Source organism: Aquarana catesbeiana, linkage group LG05, assembly GCF_042186555.1.
Source record: "Aquarana catesbeiana isolate 2022-GZ linkage group LG05, ASM4218655v1, whole genome shotgun sequence".
NCBI classification, from domain to species: domain Eukaryota; kingdom Metazoa; phylum Chordata; class Amphibia; order Anura; family Ranidae; genus Aquarana; species Aquarana catesbeiana.
In genome coordinates, this window is record NC_133328.1 from 499,880,416 (window position 1) to 499,901,027 (window position 20,612).

Here is a 20,612-nt window from a genome sequence, read left to right on the forward strand (position 1 = left end):
AGAGATAGGCCGATAATTCACACAGGAAGTATCATCAGAAAGGGGTTTTGGGATCATACAAACAATTGCCATTAGTGTTTCTTGCCGAAAAGAATGTCCATCTAGAAGTTTGTTAAAAGTTTCAGTGAGAATGGGAGAGAGTATTTCTGAGAATGTTTTATAGTATAAAGCTGAGTAGCCGTCTGGGCCTGGTCTTTTGTTAAGTTTTAGGTCTTTTATGGCGTTAGCAACTTCATCTATAGTTATAGGCTCATCCAAACTGCTTTTTTGATTCTGAGATAACTCAGGTAAGGTTATTTTTGAGAAGAAGGATTCAGCCTCTGTAGGATTAAATTCATTGTTTGTCTTGTATAAAGTTGCGAGATGTGAGTGAAATTTATGGACTATTTTAACTGGATTACAAGTGTAAACATTTTTTGATAATTTCAAACGTATTGGTTTGAAAGATTTGTTAGTTGAATTTAATGCCCGAGCCAAATATGTACCTGGTTTGTTTGTATTCATGTAGAAATTGTGTTTGGAGCGTTTGAGGGATTTATCAACTGACTCAGTGAGAAATAGATCGTATTCCAATCTAGATTTTTCCAGATGAGATTTTGTACTCTGAGATGGATTATCTTGAAATGATATGTAGGCTGCATTAAAATTGAGTTCTAGTTTTTTAGAATAAAAAAATAAATAGTGCCATTTGTCTTTGTATTGTACCACGCAAGACAGGCTTATGAGCTTCCCACAGTGTTATTGGGGAGATGTCTGTTGTATTATTAATTGATATGTATTCCTTTAAAGCTTGTTCAATGGCCATCTGATGTAGTGGGTGTTTGAGCATTATGTCCGGTAAGTACCACGTTGGGTCATGCGCTTTTGGTATGGCTGAGGCTATAGTAGTGTATACTGCATTATGGTCAGACCACGGAATCAGAATTATATCTGATGCAATAATTTCTGGTATCATTCCTATTGTTAGAAAAATATGATCTATTCTGGTGAAGGTTTGATGAGGGTGCGAGAAATAAGTGAATTTCTTTTTCATTGGGTTACTTTCTCTCCATGAATCTACCAGATTGTATTTGGAAAGAAGTTGAGAAAAAGGTAATCTAGAGGTTATTTTGGATGGTGTAAAAGGTGATTTATCTAGAAATGGGAGAAGGACCTGGTTCAAATCCCCACACATTATCACTGTTCCTATTTTGTGTGTATTAATCACTTGTAATATATGTGAGAGGAATGGTGTAGGTTGTTTGTTAGGAGCGTAGTAGGAAATCACCGTGATTGCTGTATCCATTATATAACCCATGAGTATCAGGTATCTACCTTCTGGGTCTTTAATTTCTGATGATAAGGTGAATGGTGTGGATCGGTGAAATGCAATTAGAGTTCCCCTTTGCTTGGTACAGGGAGAAGCCGTGTAAATTTGTTGATAAAAAGGAGAAATATATTTTGGAGTAGAATCTTTGGTGAAGTGTGTTTCTTGGAGGCATACTATGTGAGCCTTCTTGTTATGGAAAGTACGGAAGGCTTTGGTCCTTTTTTGAGGGACATTTATTCCCTGAACATTCAGGGAAAGTATATTCAGTGGTGCCATGGCAATAGATCAAATAGTTTTGACTTACTTTTTGTTATGCAGAGCTGACTGCGCAGATCAACCTGTGTGGACTGAAGAGATGAATAGATAGAAAAGAAACCAGTGAATTCTGGAGTAAAGAGTAAACAAAAAACATATGAGATTAGATGATACATTGTATAAATTATTTTTTGCAAGTAATCACAATTTACCCGTGAAAGAGAATAAATATCTCTCTCAGGGGAATAAGTGCCTTCGTCACACTCCCACATAATATGGTTGGGAGAATGAGGAGGGCTAATGGGGGTACACGGATCTTCCGCTTACAGGAGAGAAGTGCTATGTCAAAAGACATCAAAATGATGTTTTATTAATTGGAGTGCAGAATATAGTTTTTGTTGAAATTATTTATTCCAGGGTGGTTGTATATGGTTAGTCTTGCCCTAGGCTAAATAATTCAGTTAGAAAGGTACTGTTAATAACTTTGGTATTGATGAAGATAGTTTGAATTATTTTGGGATTTTAACCCTTTTAGAGTAAACAATTACATATTTTATTCATATGTAACTGTTTAGATATGTTAACTCATAAAATTGAGGTTGTATTGCTTCAGATTAGAATAAACAAAAACATAATTCTAGGAACTAGTTAGGTAATAATATATTTGTTTTAAGAAAAGAAAGAAAAAGCTTCCATTACTTCTGGATTATTGAACATATTTGTCCTAAAAAGTAATAAATCTATTGTTATTACCTGATAATATATAACTGAACAAGAATTTCTTTATTTCACTTATATATTCTAAGGCTATATGAATCAGAAGTAATAAGAAATATAACTGGAATGTAACATGATCCCACACAGTGTGTGACTATCAGAATGCAGTTACACTCAGTTATAAATATAGGTTTTTTATAGAGAACCATCTCTTAGTATAATAAATGAAGAGATATCAGGAATTAGGATGTCAGTCCATTGAATCTTCTTGGTCCATGGATGATGTGGCATAATGGCCTCTTTTGTGAGAATGATGATTCCCATTTTGTTCTGAAATTTTCTGGGTGCTGCCTGAAGGTGAAGATGATGCCATTCTTCTGCGTGTGGGAGTGTTGCTGCTTGTGGGTTCTGTCAGATTTAATTTTAAAAGGGTTTGTTGTAGTTCATCTGCTGATCTGCTTCTGTAAATTGTACCTTGGTAGTTAAATCTGACTGAAAAGGGGAAGCCCCATTGATACATAATGTTGTGGCGTTGCAGTTCCATTAGTTGGGGTTTCATGGATCGTCTTTTAGTAATAGTAAGTTGGGATAGGTCAGCAAAAATTTGATAATTGTGTCCTTGAAAATTAAGTTCCTTTTTCTCTCTTGCAGCAATTAGTATTTCTTCTTTCGTTCTGTAATAATGAAATTTTGTGATTATATCACGTGGGGGTCCATCTTTCTTTTTGGCTGTGAGGGCTCTGTGTACTCTGTCCAGTTCTAAACCTTCAATAGGGATATCTGGCTTTAGTTCTTGTAATAGAGCAGTAATAGTAGATTGCAGGTCTGTCACAGTTTCAGGTATTCCCCTTATGCGCAAGTTTGAACGTCTGGCTCTATTTTCGTAATCTTCGAGCTTAGTTTGAAGTATTAAATTCTCTTTTGTTAATTGTTCCAATTCTGTTATATTTTCTTGGGTTGTAATTTCAATTTCATCCATTTTTATTTCTAAGGCTGCGGTGCGGTTTCCCAGCTCTCTTATTTCTTTGGTTAGGCTTTTTGTTATTTGGTCTGAGGTTTGTTTTAAAGCCTTATGAAGCATCTTTTCAAATTGTAATAATATTACTGGGGATACTGAGGAGGCTTGTGGAGAAGTTTGTGAGAGGATTTGTTCTGTATCTGACTCAAATGGAGAGTCTTGCTGTGACATTTTCTGTCTGTGAGAGCGCCCTGATGCTGTATCTTGTGAGGTGACTGGAGCTGCTTCAGCTACAGTGAGTGCCTGTGAGCTCTTTGTGAGGTGATTTTTATTTCTGCCACAGTTTCCTCCCAGTACCATATTTCCTGCCCAAACTTTCACAGTTTGTTCCCTGGGGCAAAAAGGTTCAAATGGATACCTTTTGAGCCTGCAGGCTCCGCTTTGTCCTTCTCTTCTCTCCTCAGCGGTGTGGAGCTCTAACAACGCATGTCTGCTCCGCTAGGCTCTGCCTCCTGCCCCCTAAGTCATTATTTCAACCCTATCAATTTCCCCCTTTGACATCATCCTCTCCCTCCCCCTGGGTCCTCATGAATAAGTTCTAGTCAGTTTTTCCCCAGAGTCCTTTCCCTGACCGCAAATTGTCAGAGGGGTAGAACCCATCCCCCTAGGTATTACCAACATCTTAAAATTCAAGAAGAGGAGTTTTATAGGAGTAGGGTGATGTCAATACACATTTATCGGTATGCCCTGTCTATTCTCCTAATTTACCTATTTATTTTCCTGTATACACATATATTTGTGATTGTAAGTGATATTAATATTAGAATAATAATTACCATTGGACTTAACAACCAGTGAAAGGTATTGGCTGCTGTAGAAGACATTCCACTAAATATATCCCACCAATGTGGTGCAGTATCCTGTTGTATCTGTGAGGAAAGATGTACTAGTCTACCTTTGTTAATAATTGCAGATACAAGGTTATTCTGTAGGGTATGTTCTAGTGTTTCTATGTGTTGTCTTAACAACTCTGATTGTTCCAAAACCTGTTTTAGTGGGTCTAAAGAAATTATAAAGGGTGTAGTGTCAGTGAGATTATGTACCTCATAGACTGAAGAGAATATCTTATTGGCGTCTGGTTCAAAAAGATAGGTGTCGTTACCCCATTGTAATATTTTAATCTTTTTTATACATCCCGCAAACGGCGCCGATTTATTTAATGCTGACATGGTGCGGTTATCATTAATAATGATACAAATATGCTGGGGTCCTATTTCTATGAATCTATTGTTCACATTTATCGGTGTTCTTTGCATTTTGCATATGCTAGTTTGGTATTTTAACAAGCAAGGTTCATATACTGGGGAACTTCTGCCACATACCATTCCCTTATAAGTTCCTTCACAAAGAGTTACTTCTGAGAATGGGTCCGCCTGTATCCATGCAATACCTACATCTATATAAAATGGTCGCCTGTGTCCTTTAACAGTGTAATTACCTACATTATAATCCTTATTCATCTCATATCCTGAATCATTTGCTACTTTAGGATCATCTATAGCCCATTCGAAAGTTGTTGTTTCCTCTACTTCAAGTACATTAATACCAGGAGTCCATGCATATATTTGTAAAACAACAATCTTCAACAAAAAAATATGTAAGTAGATATTTCATCATGTTGTTTTCTCGGGTTGTTTCTTGCAATGTGATGCGTGTATCCAGGTAGGTTTTCCTTCCAGCTTTACTGAGGTGGCTGTGGTCAAGAGTACTTGGTAAGGACCTTCAAACCTGGGTTCCAATGTCTTTCTGGTGTGTTTCTTTACATATACATAATCCCCTGGTAGCAGCGTATGTGTACCTGTTATTGAATTAGGGTCTGGAAGAGAAGAATACACACTTTTGTGGATCTTAGTTAGACGTTGTTGTAATTGTATCACATATGCAGTCAAACTATCACATTGCAATTGCATACTCTGTGGAAAGTATAAACCTAATCTAGGTGCATTCCCAAAAAGTATTTCGTATGGGGATAATCCTGTTTTTCCTGTTGGAGTGTACCTTATAGAGAATAAAGCCAGAGGCAGGCATTCTGGCCAAGGCTTGTTTAACTCTTGCATGGCTTTTTGTATTTTTAACTTTATTGTCCCATTTACTCTCTCCACTGATCCTGAACTCTGTGGGTGGTAAGGGGTGTGAAAACTTTGTTGAACCCCTAACATGGTCATCACATTCTGCATGATTTCTCCTGTAAAGTGTGTCCCCCTAACTGATTCTATGGTTTCAGGAAGACCAAACCTAGGTATTAACTCAGTGATCAGTTTCTTAGCTGTGGCTTTAGCTGTAGCTGATTTTACTGGATAACTTTCGGGCCAACCTGAGAATAAATCAATACACACGAGGACAAATTCAAAGGGGCCACTCTTAGTATGTAATCAATTTGCAGTCTCTGGAAGGGGTATTGGGCCCGGACCTGGTGTTTTCGTGGGGTTTTCACTTTCTGTCCTGGGTTATTCAGGAGACAGATTTGGCAGGCTGCACAGTAGTTTCTTGCAGTGCTACTGAATCCAGGGGCGAGCCATCCTTGGTTCACAATCCTATACATGGAATTGGAACTGACGTGTGTGGGTAGGTGAACTGCCGCTGCCATTGCTGGGTACAGAGAGGCAGGTAGGCATATTTTGCCTCCTTCCCTCCATACATTGTCAAGGTCTGGTGCTGCTCCCATCCTGACCCACTTATCTTTCTCGCTCTCCCCTGCTTGCTCCTGTAATTTACTCAGCTGCTGCCATGTTGGTTCTGGGATACTCACCTCTACCGCTGCTAAGGTCTCAGGGCTTCCTTCCCCTAGAGCTGCCTGTTTTGCAGTCAAATCTGCAAATGCATTTCCTTTTGCCTCAATTGTTTTTGCGCTCGTGTGTGCCGCTATCTTCATAATGGCCACTCGTTTAACCTTTTGAAGATTGTTCAGGACTCTCTTAATCCCTTCTCCATGTTTTACAGGTGTACCTGCTGCTGTCAGATAACCTCTAGCCCTCCATATGTGGCCATAATCGTGCGCTACACCATAAGCGTAGGCAGAGTCAGTGTAAATATTCCCTTCTCGTCCTTTTAAGTATTCTAGGGCTTGTTCTAAAGCTTTTAATTCTGCTTCCTGTGCTGACATGTGGGCTGGTAAGGGCTGGGCTTCAATCACCCGGGTATCAGTCACTACAGCATACCCTGTGTGATATTTACCTTTGTCATCAGCAAACCTGCTGCCATCTATATACAAGGTGTACTCAGCGTTTAAAATTGGTGTATCTGTAACGTGTGGGAATCCCATTGTCTCCTGTTCCATGAGCTGAAAACAATCGTGTTCATCTACTTCTCTAAACAAAAGAGTGTCAGTGTCCTCATTTCTTTTCTCACTAGTACTATTAGCACTATCATTCCCCCTTGCCAAATGTGGTGACTGAAGAGGCAAAAAGGTGGCCAAATTTAAGGTTGTACAGCGCTGAAAAGTGACATTTGGAGGTAAGAGTAAAGTACACTGTAACCTTAATTGCCTAGCCATTGAAATGTGTTTGGGCTGTACCTGAGACAAGATTGCATGTATGTCATGTGTGGTATGCACTACAACTGGATTGTCTAGAACAATCTCTGATGACTTATCTATGATAATTGACACTGCAGCTACCGCCCGTACACAAGACGGTGAACCTCTAGATACTGGATCTAATGCTGCTGAAAAGTAAGCGACTGGTCTTTGTTTTACATGTGCCTGTGTCAGAACACCTGTGGCGTGTCCAGTGATCTCAGCAACGTACAGGTTAAATATCTTGGTGTAATCTGGTATACCAATAGCCGGGGCAGAAATCAACAACTTTTTCAAAGTGACAAACGACTTATAAGCTACTTCTGTAAGCATATACGGTACAATTTTCAAACAATCGTATAATGGCTGCATCAAAGCGCTAGCGTGTGGTATCCACTGTCTACAATATGACACAATACCTAAAAACATACGCAATTGTTTGAAATTCCGTGGGGGTAACATTCCCTTTATCACTTGAACCCTCTCCACAGTGAGATGTCTTGTACCCTGTGATATACAATGTCCCAAAAAGATAACTTTTTCCTGACACACTTGCAACTTTTTCTTATTAACCTTGCAACCTTTTTCTGCCAAAAATCGCAACAAATTAAGGGTGGTGGCCAAACAAGTTTCCTTGTCAGGGCAGCATAACAATAAATCATCCACATATTGTAACAATACACAGGAATCTGGTGGTACCCATTCTCCCAACACCGTTTGCAATGCTTGCGAATACAAGGTAGGTGAGTGCGCCATACCCTGAGGTAGGCGTGTCCAGGTTAGTTGCCGATTTTTGATTGAAAATGCGAACCAAAGTTGGCATTCTTCAGCAAGCGGGACGGAAAAGAAAGCGTTCGCTAAATCTATAACCGTAAAGTACATACTGGTTGATGGTATTTGTGACAGTAATGTATGTGGATTGGGTACTAAAGGTGTCATCGGGGCTAGTATTTTGTTGACCGCTCTAAGGTCTTGGACCATTCTATACTTAACCGGACTACCGGCTACTGATTTCTTTTTAACCGGGTACAAGGGAGTGTTTGCCGGTGATTTTACCTCTTTTAGAACTCCACTTTTTAAGAAGGATTGGACCTGCATTTCTATGGCCGCCTCTTGGGGTGCACTGAGTGGATACTGTTTTTGTTGGGGAAGCACTGCTCCTGGAATCAGCTGTAGGGTAACCGGAGGTATGGGCAAAAGTCCAACATCAGCTGGATGTTTCTCCCATAGTTCTCCTGGAAGGGATGACAAAATCTGATCTAAGTCTGAAGGAGGTGGGCCGGACAATTTCGATTCCTCCTCTAGGTATTGTAACAGGTTACACATCTCCATGTGTTCTTGATTATCCCCTATAGCTAAGGTGACAGTGCCATCTGGGTGATAGGTAATGTTAGCTCCTATTTTCTGCAAAATGTCAGCTCCTAACAAATTAGTGGGGGCTCCTCTGGATACCAGAAAGCGTGAAAGGAACATGTGGTTTCCTACTTTAACTTTCAGAGGTTTTGTAAGCGGGGCGTCGGCTAAAATGCCATCATATCCAGTTATTAGTAAAGTGTCAGGTGATTTTTGGCCAGTGAGTAGTTCAGAATCAGAAAATAACGAGCGTGAAGCTCCTGTATCGACTAAACAAGAGATTTTCTTATTACCAACCGTTATATTTGTCTTAAGCATTGTTGTTTTGGATTTTTCTAAAACCGGGGCGAGTCATGCTCGTGGACCATCTCCCTGCTGCCTGATATGACTATTTTTGTTGTCCCTGGGCTGGTTCCTTCTCTGATTAACTGGAGAATCAACACCTTCCTCTCCTTCATCCCTTATTCTTTTCCTACAGTTGCGTCTGATGTGACCAATCTTGTTACAGTAGTGACAGGTAAGGGGTTTGCGAAAGGAACCTCTACCTTGCTCTTGGGAACCCCCGAGTGCGTTGATAGCATGAGATTTCCTCCCTTTGGTTTCTGCTAAGTCCGCCTCTATGCCTTGCGCTTTTTGTAACAACGTCCCTCTATCTCTAGTTGCCCTCCACTCTGGTGTGCAGGCTTTCAGTCTCTCACTTATCTGTGGAATTAATCCCTCCATAAATTGTCTATTGAAGGCTCGGATTGTGACTGGCAGGGCCAAGTCCAATCCCTCATCTGCCATCATACTTTCCATAGATAAGTAAAATTCCGATACAGTCTGTCCTGGCATTTGCTTAATGGGTGATATGGACCCCCTCTCCTGTTGTTTTGCCTGACAAAAAGCTTCTAATCTAGCAATAAAAGGGGCCCTTGAGTCTATATGTCTGACATGTCCTGCCTCCAGGTTGCCATCCCCATCAACTTGTCCTGCAGGTCTGTGTGGACCTATTTCTGTCATAAACTGGTTAAACAGGGTCAGAGTCATTTTGTGTCTGCATAGATCCTCCCCATCCTGCCAGGTCGCTTCATGTGTATTCATTAACTGTGTCACAAATCTACAGAAAGCAGCTGGCTTTGCTACCGGGTCTGGGGCGCTCTGTATTAATGCCATAAGGGTGTCTGCCGACCATGGTGCCCAAGTCCTTATTTGCATTCTACGAGTGACAGTAGGCGGGGCATTTGGATGGGCTGCTTGTCCAAATTCTGGATTGTTTACCTGAACAATGCGTGTATCAGTGCGTACGGGAGCTACAGTTTCTGGATGAGGTTTTTGTGCCCCACAATGCACACATTCTACTGCCCATTCTGGGTTTTGTGCTCCACAAACCTGACAAACCCATCCTCTCCCCTCAAGTACAGGATATATCTTGTGTGGTTTGCGTTCTACGTCAGTGTATGGGGGTGGGATGGCTGAGCTGGGAGCCTCGACATTTTTTGTTCTTCTATCTTTCATATCCCAACCATCACAATCTGGATTATATTTCCACCCCTCTTCTTTCGCTCTATTTGAGACCTTAATTAAGCATTGAACCTGACGCATCCATTGCTTCTCTAACACCTCTCCTTGTCTGTCCCTTTTTATTTCACTCCATACATCCGGGTCTAAGCCCGCTGCTCCTTTCACTTTAAATTTACGAAGGACATCCTTTAAGTCCTGTGCTTCGGTTTTCCCATAAATGTTCTTAATTATCTGTGGCACCGTATAGTGCGCCACAATTCCCTGACGGGGTTTTGTGTTCCTCTGGCCCATTCTAACAGTCCTGCCTAGGTAGCGTGTGGGACACTTAGTGTACAATATAAAACACTTAGCTAAGTTACACTAGTTCCTCGTTGCCTTCCTCCTACGTTGCTAGAATACTAAAAACCTCTCCGGAATGAGATTTCTGAAATCGAATTACTTTATATGCTAGCCCAATAACAAATAATTACTTTATATGCTAGCCCAATAACAAACCAGAATGCGGCTACAACATATACAAAAATGCGGCTACAACATATACAAGCATTCCTTTAAGTGGCCAGGTATCCGACTAGATCTCCGGACTTTATGGAGACCTTATTCCCTCTCCGTATCTGGGATCCCTCTCATGCACTCTTATCCCTGCTTTATGGAGCAGACAGGGCTTATACTCTCAAACCGTCTATGGTTTATGAACTAAATTGAATATCAAACTTAAGCGTCAGACCCCCCGGAAGGGCGCATTCCGTTGCTCATTGGGATGATATTCTTTCAATTCATACCAACCTTGGCAAGGCTCATTCACTTTCTCAACAAGACAGACAGACAAACAAACAAACAAATAATTCCAGCAATATAAACCAAAATATGCAGTAATTCTAGACTCACCACTACAGAGGCTGGTGTTTTAAAACCAGGAGAACCGTAACTGACAGAACGGATAGGCACAAATCAGGGGAGCACAGAATATAAGAAAAATAAAGCTTTTTCTTACCTGGCCAGGTTTTTGATCTGTGGTTCCCGGAATGCCTATTCCTTTTTGTTCCGTCAGCCGCGTTCGTCCACCTCTTGTAGTATCATCGGTGAGTCCCTCGTTCGGGCGCCAAAATGTTAGGGGCAACTCTTAAACAAGTTGCTTTAAGTTTATATTGCTTTGTCAAATTATTGCTTCTATAGGAATTAAGACACAGAGTCAGAAATCTGTGAATCAGTTTCTGAGCATAAAGGACTGCTCCCTTTACTTCTTTCAAAGGCCTTTTATAGGCAGCTCTACAAGCAGTAATCTTATCGGCATTACCAAATGAGGTTAGGGAACAAAGAGTTTCTTATCAGCGAACATGTAATGATTATTCCATCTAGATACAGATTGATACGTACACAGAAGAGAAAAGCACAAAAATTTAAATAGAACAATTGATATGTACACAGGTAAGAAAAAAAGCACAAACAATTTAAATAGAACAATTGATACGTACACAATAAAAAGTGGAACTCTAAGTCATTATTTCAACCCTATCAACAGTTACATTATAATTTGGTACAGGAGGAATCAGAGGGCCCTGCTCGCTAGAGCTTACAATCTAGGAGGGAGGGTCTATGTAACTTTAAACCTTTTTTAATAAGGTTTTTTTTACAGTAAAAAAGGTGAATAAATGATGCATAAGATGTACATTTTTGGGATACGTTCACTCTAATAAGAGTCATAATAACATATATAAAAACACTGGGGGGTTTATTTATTAAAGGCAAATCCACTTCGCACTACAACTGCACTTGGAAGTGCAGTTGCTGTAGATCTGAGGGAGACATGCAAAGATATAAAAAACAGCATCTTTGCTTGTACATGATTGGATAATAAAATCAGCAGACCTTCCCCTCATTTCAGATCTTACCCTCAGATTTACAGTGACGGCACTTCCAAGTGCACTTGTAGTGCAGAGTGGATTTGCCTTTAGTAAATCAACCCCTATATGTCTGTGGCTGGGTGTACAGTGAGCCGCCTGACTGATTCCCTGTGTAGGACGAAGCACCCATCCCAGCCAGACACGCACAACACTTTAATCCCCGCCCACTACAAACACGGAGCACGCCCACTACAAACACGGAGCACGCCCACTACAAATACAGAACACGCCCACAATTCACTGTTCTCCAATTTCCGGAAAGAGTGAGGACTATACCACACGCAAGAAAGGGGTGTATCTGACGTTCGGAAAATGCCATACGTAAGAAATGACATCGCAAAAAAAAAAGAAAGACAACGACATCTAGTTTACCATAGTCATTACTGCAGCTCACACGTGTCACTAATTTCTACAGAGCTACTGTATTACAATTACCTATTTTTGACAACCTACTCCCCCTTATTCCGGTTGGACTATCCCTTATTCTATCTGTATGTGCACCAAAAACCCGCGAAACTGGTCACGTGACGTTCCGAGTGGCGCGAATTCTCTTGGCGGGAGAAGAGTCAGGAGCTGGGTGATCGGGCTTTGTGACTGCTGCTGCTGCTGCTGGAAGTATAACACCCGCATATCAGGTCAGTGTCCTCCGACAGTCCAGTGGGGTGGTTGTGCTCTCCCCTCGCTGTGTGTGATCTCTTGTGGCTCTCCAGCTGTTGTAGTGCAGAGATAAACGGCGGATCCGTGTGTCCTCCTCTGGGTGATTGGGCTCCTTCACATCTGCAGACAGTGTACTTCGCTAAGCATGGCCTTCTATGGGTATTCCCCATGTGTGTGCAGTGCAATGGCGGGTTACTTAATTTTACTTCATAATTCCCCAGATCATTGTCAGCCTAATGTACCTATAGAAAGCCCTACAGATCACATTGTTCCAGGCATTCCTCCTTCACTCTGTGCTGTATGTCACAGTGCCTAGACTTGTATGGGATGTCATTTTATGGAGCTTCAATAAAGTAAAATTAAATAAAAGAACAAAAATATTTTATTATATAGCATTTGGTTAGTAGGTTGTAAAATAACTAAGCAATAATAAAGTTGACTCTGCCTACTGTCCCAGAGTGAGGAATAATCCTCTTATTTTGGTTTATGTGATGGAATAAAACATGTGAATGCCTTCTGGTTTAGGAAGGATTTCCAGAGCTGAATAGCGTAGACGCAGTGCATTTCCGGGCACCACTTGGCATCGTACCTATGTGGTTTGGTGAAGTGCGTTCTGAAAAAGCAGTGCTTGCACTATTTTTCCGCTGTTTCATGTGTTTTGCAAAACTGGAAACACCTAAATTCTTGTGGGAACCGGCCATTACTGCTTGTACTAATAGCAGATTGGCAGGTGTCACCAGAACATTTTTCATCCTAATACAAAGTAGCTTTCTATGCCAATTGTTAGGCCATTGATCCCCCGCTGCGCAGGCAGATGATGGATCCATCTCTGGTCACTGTGCAGGACGGACCTGTCAGAGCCCCACAGCCTGTCCGTTTTCATCTGATTCACTGGATGGATGGCGAACGTATCGCCATCTGTCTGTTTTGAGCAGGTCTTGTTGGATTGGATGGCAGGCGGGTGTCAGCAGACAAATCACTGACAACCGCCTGCCCATAGAAGTCAATGGGTGGCTGGTCGGATCTGCCTGAAAAATGGACAGGCGTATCTTAGCAGGCCGCTCGTATGAAAGGGGCCTAAAGGTCTCCTATACTGCCCAGGATACAGCAAACAAAAATGGGTAGGCAAATTATCCCTTTACAGGTTTCTTTGTAAAGTTTAAAGCTAAACTCCAGGCAAACAGCTAAGTGCACAGCTGAAGTACACGCATTGGACTCGCTATACTTGCCAAAGAATTTGCAATTTTGTTCACCCAGTCCTGAGATTTATCCAGCTCTAATTACATGGCACAGTGTCGTCTGACAGGAAACCTGTTTTTTTTTTTTTTTTTTATATGTGACCTATGCAAACTTTAGAAGGAGAATGGTAGTGGATGGCCTTTAACAGTTGAATTGCTTACTAGAATTAGGTCTTAAGTGCCTAATATCTCAAATTGTTTTGCAGCATCATGTCTTCTCCAACATCCACACCAAGCCGCAGAAGGAACAAACGGGGCCGTGGCAGCAATCCCCCAACTCGTAAGTAATCCTATGATTGCTTTATTGCTAAAATTACTTTATATCTAATGGATATCAAGCAAATGCTTAGCCTCTTAGTTGAAGTTCTCCTGTCTTTGCTCTGCATTCATTCATATGGTAAGACTGTCTATTTTTCATCAAAATGGGTGGGGGGGATTTCCATAGGGATTTGTCTGCACAGAGCAGGCTGTGTAATGTCAAGTGAAATCTAGAAGTGCCAAAACAGTTTTTCGAAAACTTCTTTCGGGACAGCACCTGAGAGATCCTGGCTTCTTCATCCAAAGCTTTAATAGGAGGCCTCCACCCTGCTTTCTTCGGTTTTGTGTTTTCCCCAACCGGTAGGAACACCTTCGGTGGGAGCCAGAATCTCTCAGGACTGTCCTGGGAGACCAGAGGTCCTCACATGAAAATCTTTTCTTTTTTTCTGCCATGAGACTGATCCTCCTTACTTGCCTCTAGCTGGATGGTTCCCTTGGACTCCCTCTGTAAACAGAGATAGGGCAGCACTCTTGAACCCTAAGGGTGCTGACAGAGAGGCCCTTTTCCACTCCCCCCCTGCAAAAAATCCAAAATACAGGAAGTGGAAAAAGAATCTAAACCAGTTTTCCTTTGCCAGGAAATACGTTTTCCAAACTTTTCCGTAGATTCTTCTCTTGACCAACTTACGACTGTCCAGGATAGTTTAAATAATCTTCTTCTTCTCTGAACACCCCCTTAACTGTAGGATGCGCCGCTCAGCCTCCAGGCCATCAATTGGAAGGTCTGAGGGTTTGGATGCAACACCGGTCCCTGATGGAGCAGATTCTTAACTGGTAGGGGCCAGGGAGGATTCACAGGGAGGGCCTTCAAAGAGGAGAACCAACTCCTCCTGGGCCACCAGGGGGCAATCAGAACCACTTCTGCCCTGTCCTGAATAATTTTCCGAACCACTAGGGGGGGAAAAGGAGGGAAGGCGTAAGCCAGAGTGAAATACCACGGGAAGGATAGAGCATCCGTCCCCAAAGACTGTGTGTCTGTCTCTCTCTCTCTCTAGAGAGAAACGCCAGTAATTTTCTGTTGAGACTGGAGACAAAAAGATCCACTGTGGGAAGACCCCATCTTAGCACCACCTCCTGGAACATGCCTTGATGTAGTTCCCAACCGCAGGAACTGATGCTCACCCATGCATGAATCTATCCATTGGTCATAGAGGGGGCTGCGCCCTTATGGACGCACCGCCACTGGTGCAAGTATTCCTACAAATGTGGGCATTGATGAGGCAATGTTGCTTGACTTACTGTGTCTTTAAAGATGAGCAAACGCCCGCTCACCCATCCTGCGACCAGTTCCCCGAAAGGCCCGACTGGCCACCTTATAACCGGATCGTCCCACACCCTCAGGAACACCTGGAGATATAGCCGGAATCCCTTTCGGGCTGGATGTCCGTCGCCGGTTAACTCCTGGAGCTGTGGCAGGATCAGCACACCGACCTCTGGAGCTGTGGCAGGATTGATCCCCCTCAGTGGGTAACGGCAGCCCTTCAGATCACGTCTGTTTCTCTCACTGCCTCATCCACTGACTTATACCTTAGGACACAAAATGGAGTCTTTTGCTTTCCTGTCAGCAAAGCCTGCTGGGATTTGTATTTCTCTCTGTATACCAGTCTATGGGGCAGTTTTGTGTGGGAACTACATGTCCCAGAATCCACTGCAGCTCTCCCTGCAGTTCAGTCTCTCCCATTGGCTGTTGTAACTGTGCCTTTAATTGGTTTTCTTCCGGCCAATAGGGGCACAAGAGAGGCTGCTGAATGCACAGGTCTGTGTGTCAGCTTACATTACTCAGTCAGTGAAAACAGGAAGGAGGGGGGTGAAAAATCCCATGCAGACATGACCTCCAGCTCTCTCCCAGAAGCTGGAAAGCCTGTGTACATGCAGTCTGTGTTAATGTAAGTCTTTGGCTGAAATACCAGCTTACATGTAAGGTTAAATGTATTTTAAAAGCAAGCTAGAAGTTCCTGACTTTTTTTTTTTTTTATCAGCTTCTTGTAATCTTCTGTATGGCAGAGCTCAGTGTTGGAGAGTAAGGAGTTTTACCTTGAAGCTGGTTGCGACTCCAGCAGTGCTTTCTTTTTATCCCTAAACTTAATTGCAGAAAGAGTGAGCAGATCTAGAAATAAAATGCTTGTTTAGATGGGATTTTTTATTTTTTTTTTTTATGTTGCTAACTTTCTTTTTCCCCTGTACCAGCTCGGAGTGAGGAGGTTAGCTCTCCACCATCTCAGAAACGTAGGACAGAGGATTCTACCTCCATTGGTGAGCTGCTACCCATGCCAACTTCACCCGGTGATCTACAGAGCCCCAGTGGACAAGAGCTGCTATTCTCCAGCCCTGCACCCTCTCGGCATTCAGGTGTGAAAAAAAAAAATAATCCGACTTTTAATAAGTTTTAATTGTGATTTTTGATTCACTTTGTTAAAAGGTAAGTTCACCTTTATGTACATCTTACACCCATATTTACAGTGTAAAATGTTCAGCATCTGCCCCCGATCCCTCCACCTCCCCATCCTTGTGACAGCAGTCACTTCTCTCCACACCCACTGTCACTATTCAAAAAGATCACCCTGAATCAATGAACTACAACTACCATCACCCTTTGGCTTGTAGTTCTCAATGAACTATCAGGGTGCTGATGAGAGCTCTATGTAGTTCATTGAGCTTTGTCATTCAGTAACTGCCTGCCCATATCAGTAGGTACGGGCAGCCAGATACAGACGGTCTGCAGCAGCCTGGCATTGCTCCCGCGATCTGTTTATGCACTTTATTTTCTGCTATAAAAAGTGCATCTATCACTTTTTTTTTGTAAAGGTGATCTTGTCGTTCTCTTAATAAGGAATCGATTGGACTGTTTGGGAAAAACTGTAGTGCAGTAAATGCGAACCTTGGCACCCTAGATATTTTGGAACTTCATTTTTCATGATGCTTCACTATACTACAGAGTGCATGAGCATCATGGGATATGTAGTTCAAAAATATCTGGGGTGCCAAGGTTCACCATCACTGGTGTAGTGTATATGGGTAGAAAGCTGTATGTAAAGCTACATTCGCACACGCAAATGTACCCAGCCAGAGATTACCTGCGGTGATCGCTGGTTGACAGCCACAGGTAGCAGGAATTGACAGATTCCTGCTGCTGTCTTTCACACTAGTTGCCTGTGCAAATGTAGCCTAATACTTGGAGTGTCTATGTATAAAGCAGTGGATGTAACTTTAATCAAACACTCACTGATGGCGAATCAACTGTCTTTTAAATCATATGCACCAAGAAAATCTACCCGTACTGAATGTTTGAATGTCAAATTTACTGTTTTAACCACTTCAGCCCCTGAAGGATGATTTACCCACTTCCTGGCCAGGTCAGTTTTTTGCGATATGGCACTGCGTTGTTTTAACTGACAATTGTACGGTCATGCAACGTTGTACACAATTTGTTTTTGTTTTTTTCCCACAGATAGAGCTTTCTTTTGATGGTATTTGATCACCTCTGTAGTTTTTATTTATTTTTTATGCTCTAAACTATAAAAAGTGCGACAGTTTAGAAAAAAAACTTTACTGTAGTAAATATCCCCTAAAAGAAATCTGTTTACATTTTTTATCTGTTTAGGCCAATATGTATTCTACATATATTTGTTAAAAAATCGCAATACATGTATATTGGTTTGCGCAAAAGTTATAGTGTCTACAAAATGGGGGATATATTTATGGCATTTTTATTTTTTTATATATAGTAATGGCGGTGATCAGCGGGATTGTGGTGGACAGATCGGACACTTTTGACTTTTTCTTTGGACCAATGACATTTATACAGCAATCGGTGCTATAAATGTCCACTGATTACTGTATAAATGTCACTTGAAGGGAAGGGGCTAACACCAGGGGGCAATCAAGGGGTTAAGCGTTCCCTAGGGAGGTGTTTCTAACACTGTGGGGGAGTGGACTGACGGAGTAGAGAGATCGTTGTTTCTGACCACTAGGACCAGCAGATCTCTCTACTTCCCTGACAGAACGGGGATCTGTCTGTTTACATTGACAGATCCCTGTTCTGGCTCGCAGGTCGCCGGCGGTCATTGCGTGCCCCCTATAGCTCTTAAAGCAGCCGACGTACACCAATGACTGTTTGTGCAGCCGTGCCAGCCTGCCGCAGTATGACGGCGGCTGGTCGGCAAGAGGTTTAAAAAAAAAAGTATGCTACAGATAAGTTTAAAGTAACATGTCTATAGCAGCTCCTGAATTTCTAGTTCCATTTTAAAGCTGCTTTTATAGACAGCTCCCTTATATTTCAGAAGATGACAAATGGCGTGCTGTGCGTTTTGTCTTTTGGTTAACATGGAATGTTTGTATTTTGCAGCACTCCAGAGTGAACTTGACTTGAGCTCTCCCCTGACATATGGGACCCCAAGTTCTAGAGTGGAAGGTACACCAAGGAGTGGCATCCGAGGTACTCCTGCCAGACAAAGGCCTGATTTGGGGTCAGCTAGAAAACTTAAGCAAGTGGATTTACTTTCTGACCAGGTGAGAGGGGTTGACTTTGGCTGTTGTTTTGACTATATTTTAGTGATTATTTCTGTAGTTGCGTTCATTCAAAATGTTGTTCCTGCAGCCTGCTGCTGAAGAACTGATTACAAGTGAACAATCTATGGAGCAGAAGTTGGTTATTTGGGGTACAGATGTCAATGTTATCACCTGCAGAGAGAAATTTCAGGTAAGAGCATATTTTTGATCCATTTGTAAAGTGGAAGTGGTATAGGAAACAGTATAGTGTCTGCTAGACTTAAGGATGATTGCTTAGGGTTCTTCACACTGCCCCGCTGCACTTTGGGCAGAGCTCAGATAACCTGCAGTTTTCATGTTAGCGGTACTTTCCTATAGACTTCAGTTTATGTCCTATGGTTTGGTGTGCTTTTTGTAGGCGCACCAAAACCATGTCACATAATTGAAGTCTAAGGGAAGTGCTGCTAACCGCATGAAAACCGTGGGTTAACTGTGCTTTGGCTAAAGTGCCATTAGTGTCATGGAGTGATTTATTTGTAAGTACAGCGTTTTCTAATGTGTAGAATCCTGATTTGTTTGTAATCTTTTTTTAGCGGTTCATACAGCGTTTTATTGATCCCTCGGCCAAAGAGGAGGATAATGTTGGCTTGGATTTGAATGAACCCATTTACATGCAGCGATTGGAAGAGGTATGGTATGATTTATACCGAATGCTTAGTTATGAACATAGGAAAACTACATAGATCCATGTAACTTTCAGTGTGTTGAAGAGAATATTGCTGTTGGTAGCAGACTCTATTATGCTTTTATCATTTAAGCAGGCTGTTCACCTAGGAGTTATCAGTTTCTTGGCTGAATACATTTTGATATATATATATTTTAATACTTAGATCAATGTGGTTGGTGAGCCATTTTTGAATGTCGACTGTGACCATCTTCGGACATTTGACCAAGATCTGTACAGGCAGCTGGTCTGCTATCCACAGGTAATAATGACCTTTTCTCATAGAATTTAACTTGCTTTTTATGCCAGACTACGACTGTATTGCAGTAGGGATTTCAAAAGAGGAATCTTAACACTTTCTCCCCCCTCAACAGGAAGTTATTCCAACTTTTGACATGGCAGTCAATCAGCTTTTTTTTGAGCGCTACCCCGATTCTATTCTGGAGCATCAGATTCAAGTTAGGCCTTATAATGCTCTTAAAACCCGGAACATGAGAAGTCTTAACCCAGAAGGTAAGAAGACTTTAATCCATAAAATGAAATTACAGTAAAACTTGTTCTGTTTTTTTTTTTTTTTTTTTTTTTTTTAATTTTAGAATGTTTACTAAATTTTTATTCGTTGTTTATTTTACATATAAGCTTTTGATGAGTTCAAGGAGCATTGTGGACTTGCTACACAGAAAACAGAAGTGTCTCTCTATTTTGCCCTGCCTGTACTACTAGGGGGAATATCTCAGTCCACTGATTTAGGTCACATAAACACTCGCTGCTAAACAGGCTTTCAACAGAGCAGTTAAAGCCCAAGTCCAATGTTTTCTTTCACTTGAATAGTTTTTGTTTTCAATCTTAGTTTATTTTCAAAAGTAAGAACACAAAGAATATAACAGAAAAATACCATTCTTTACAGTTTGGCAACACATATAGTATACATAGAATAGTGAGGTGTACTTTACCCATGTATAAACAGGAGTGATCATTTTAACATACAGCTTTCGGTGAACTACTGGTATATCATATTGTATATTGAAATCTTTATTCTAAGAGAGGAATAATATACGGGTGGGGGCCAACATATAATGAACCTTGTAGTTTCGCGGGTTGGTGTTATCTGAGGGTTCCCTCTCAACGAATTAGACTGCTGTAGAAGTCTTTTATTCACCTATTATAGATAATCAAGTCATTTAGCTAGTCCAAAGATATGATCTTTAACTATATATGTGAGTGGTCGGTTCAGTACTTAACAAAGAGGAGACAGAAAAAGTCAGAAATAAGAACGTGAGTAGAAGTGTGGGATGGTACCTGAGGCACCAGGCACTCCAGCATGGCTAATCGGCGGGTAAGGGTGGGGTATCTCTGACCCAAAGGGAAAACTCATCAGAATAGCGAAACATGGACCATGAGGTCCAGGTGGCGGTAAACTGCTCCTCCTTTCCCACTTCCTCCGCCAACAGGCGCTCCAGATCTCTTATCTGGTCCACTTCAACCACCCATTCTCCCAAGGAAGGCACATCTGTCGTTTTCCAATGTCGGGGGATCACTGTCCTAACTGCTGCCAGAAAGTGGCGCAGTACATCTTTTTTAATCGACTTGAGGGGGCCTGGGAGTATAGATAAT

General features: G+C 41.7%; 1 protein-coding gene across 1 annotated transcript in view; it reads left to right on the plus strand.

Moving 5' to 3' along the window:
- Positions 1 to 12,064: 12,064 nt before the first annotated feature.
- The window catches only part of MCM4 (minichromosome maintenance complex component 4), a 34,354-nt gene continuing 25,806 nt past the window's right edge, over positions 12,065 to 20,612 (plus strand). Inside the window, exons 1-8 of the mRNA XM_073631568.1 lie at positions 12,065 to 12,208; positions 13,675 to 13,748; positions 15,974 to 16,135; positions 18,132 to 18,295; positions 18,384 to 18,485; positions 18,868 to 18,963; positions 19,165 to 19,260; positions 19,373 to 19,511. Of these exons, the coding sequence (XP_073487669.1) occupies positions 13,679 to 13,748; positions 15,974 to 16,135; positions 18,132 to 18,295; positions 18,384 to 18,485; positions 18,868 to 18,963; positions 19,165 to 19,260; positions 19,373 to 19,511 (829 nt within the window). The 5' untranslated portion in view covers positions 12,065 to 12,208; positions 13,675 to 13,678. The remainder of the gene's footprint in view (positions 12,209 to 13,674; positions 13,749 to 15,973; positions 16,136 to 18,131; positions 18,296 to 18,383; positions 18,486 to 18,867; positions 18,964 to 19,164; positions 19,261 to 19,372; positions 19,512 to 20,612) is intronic.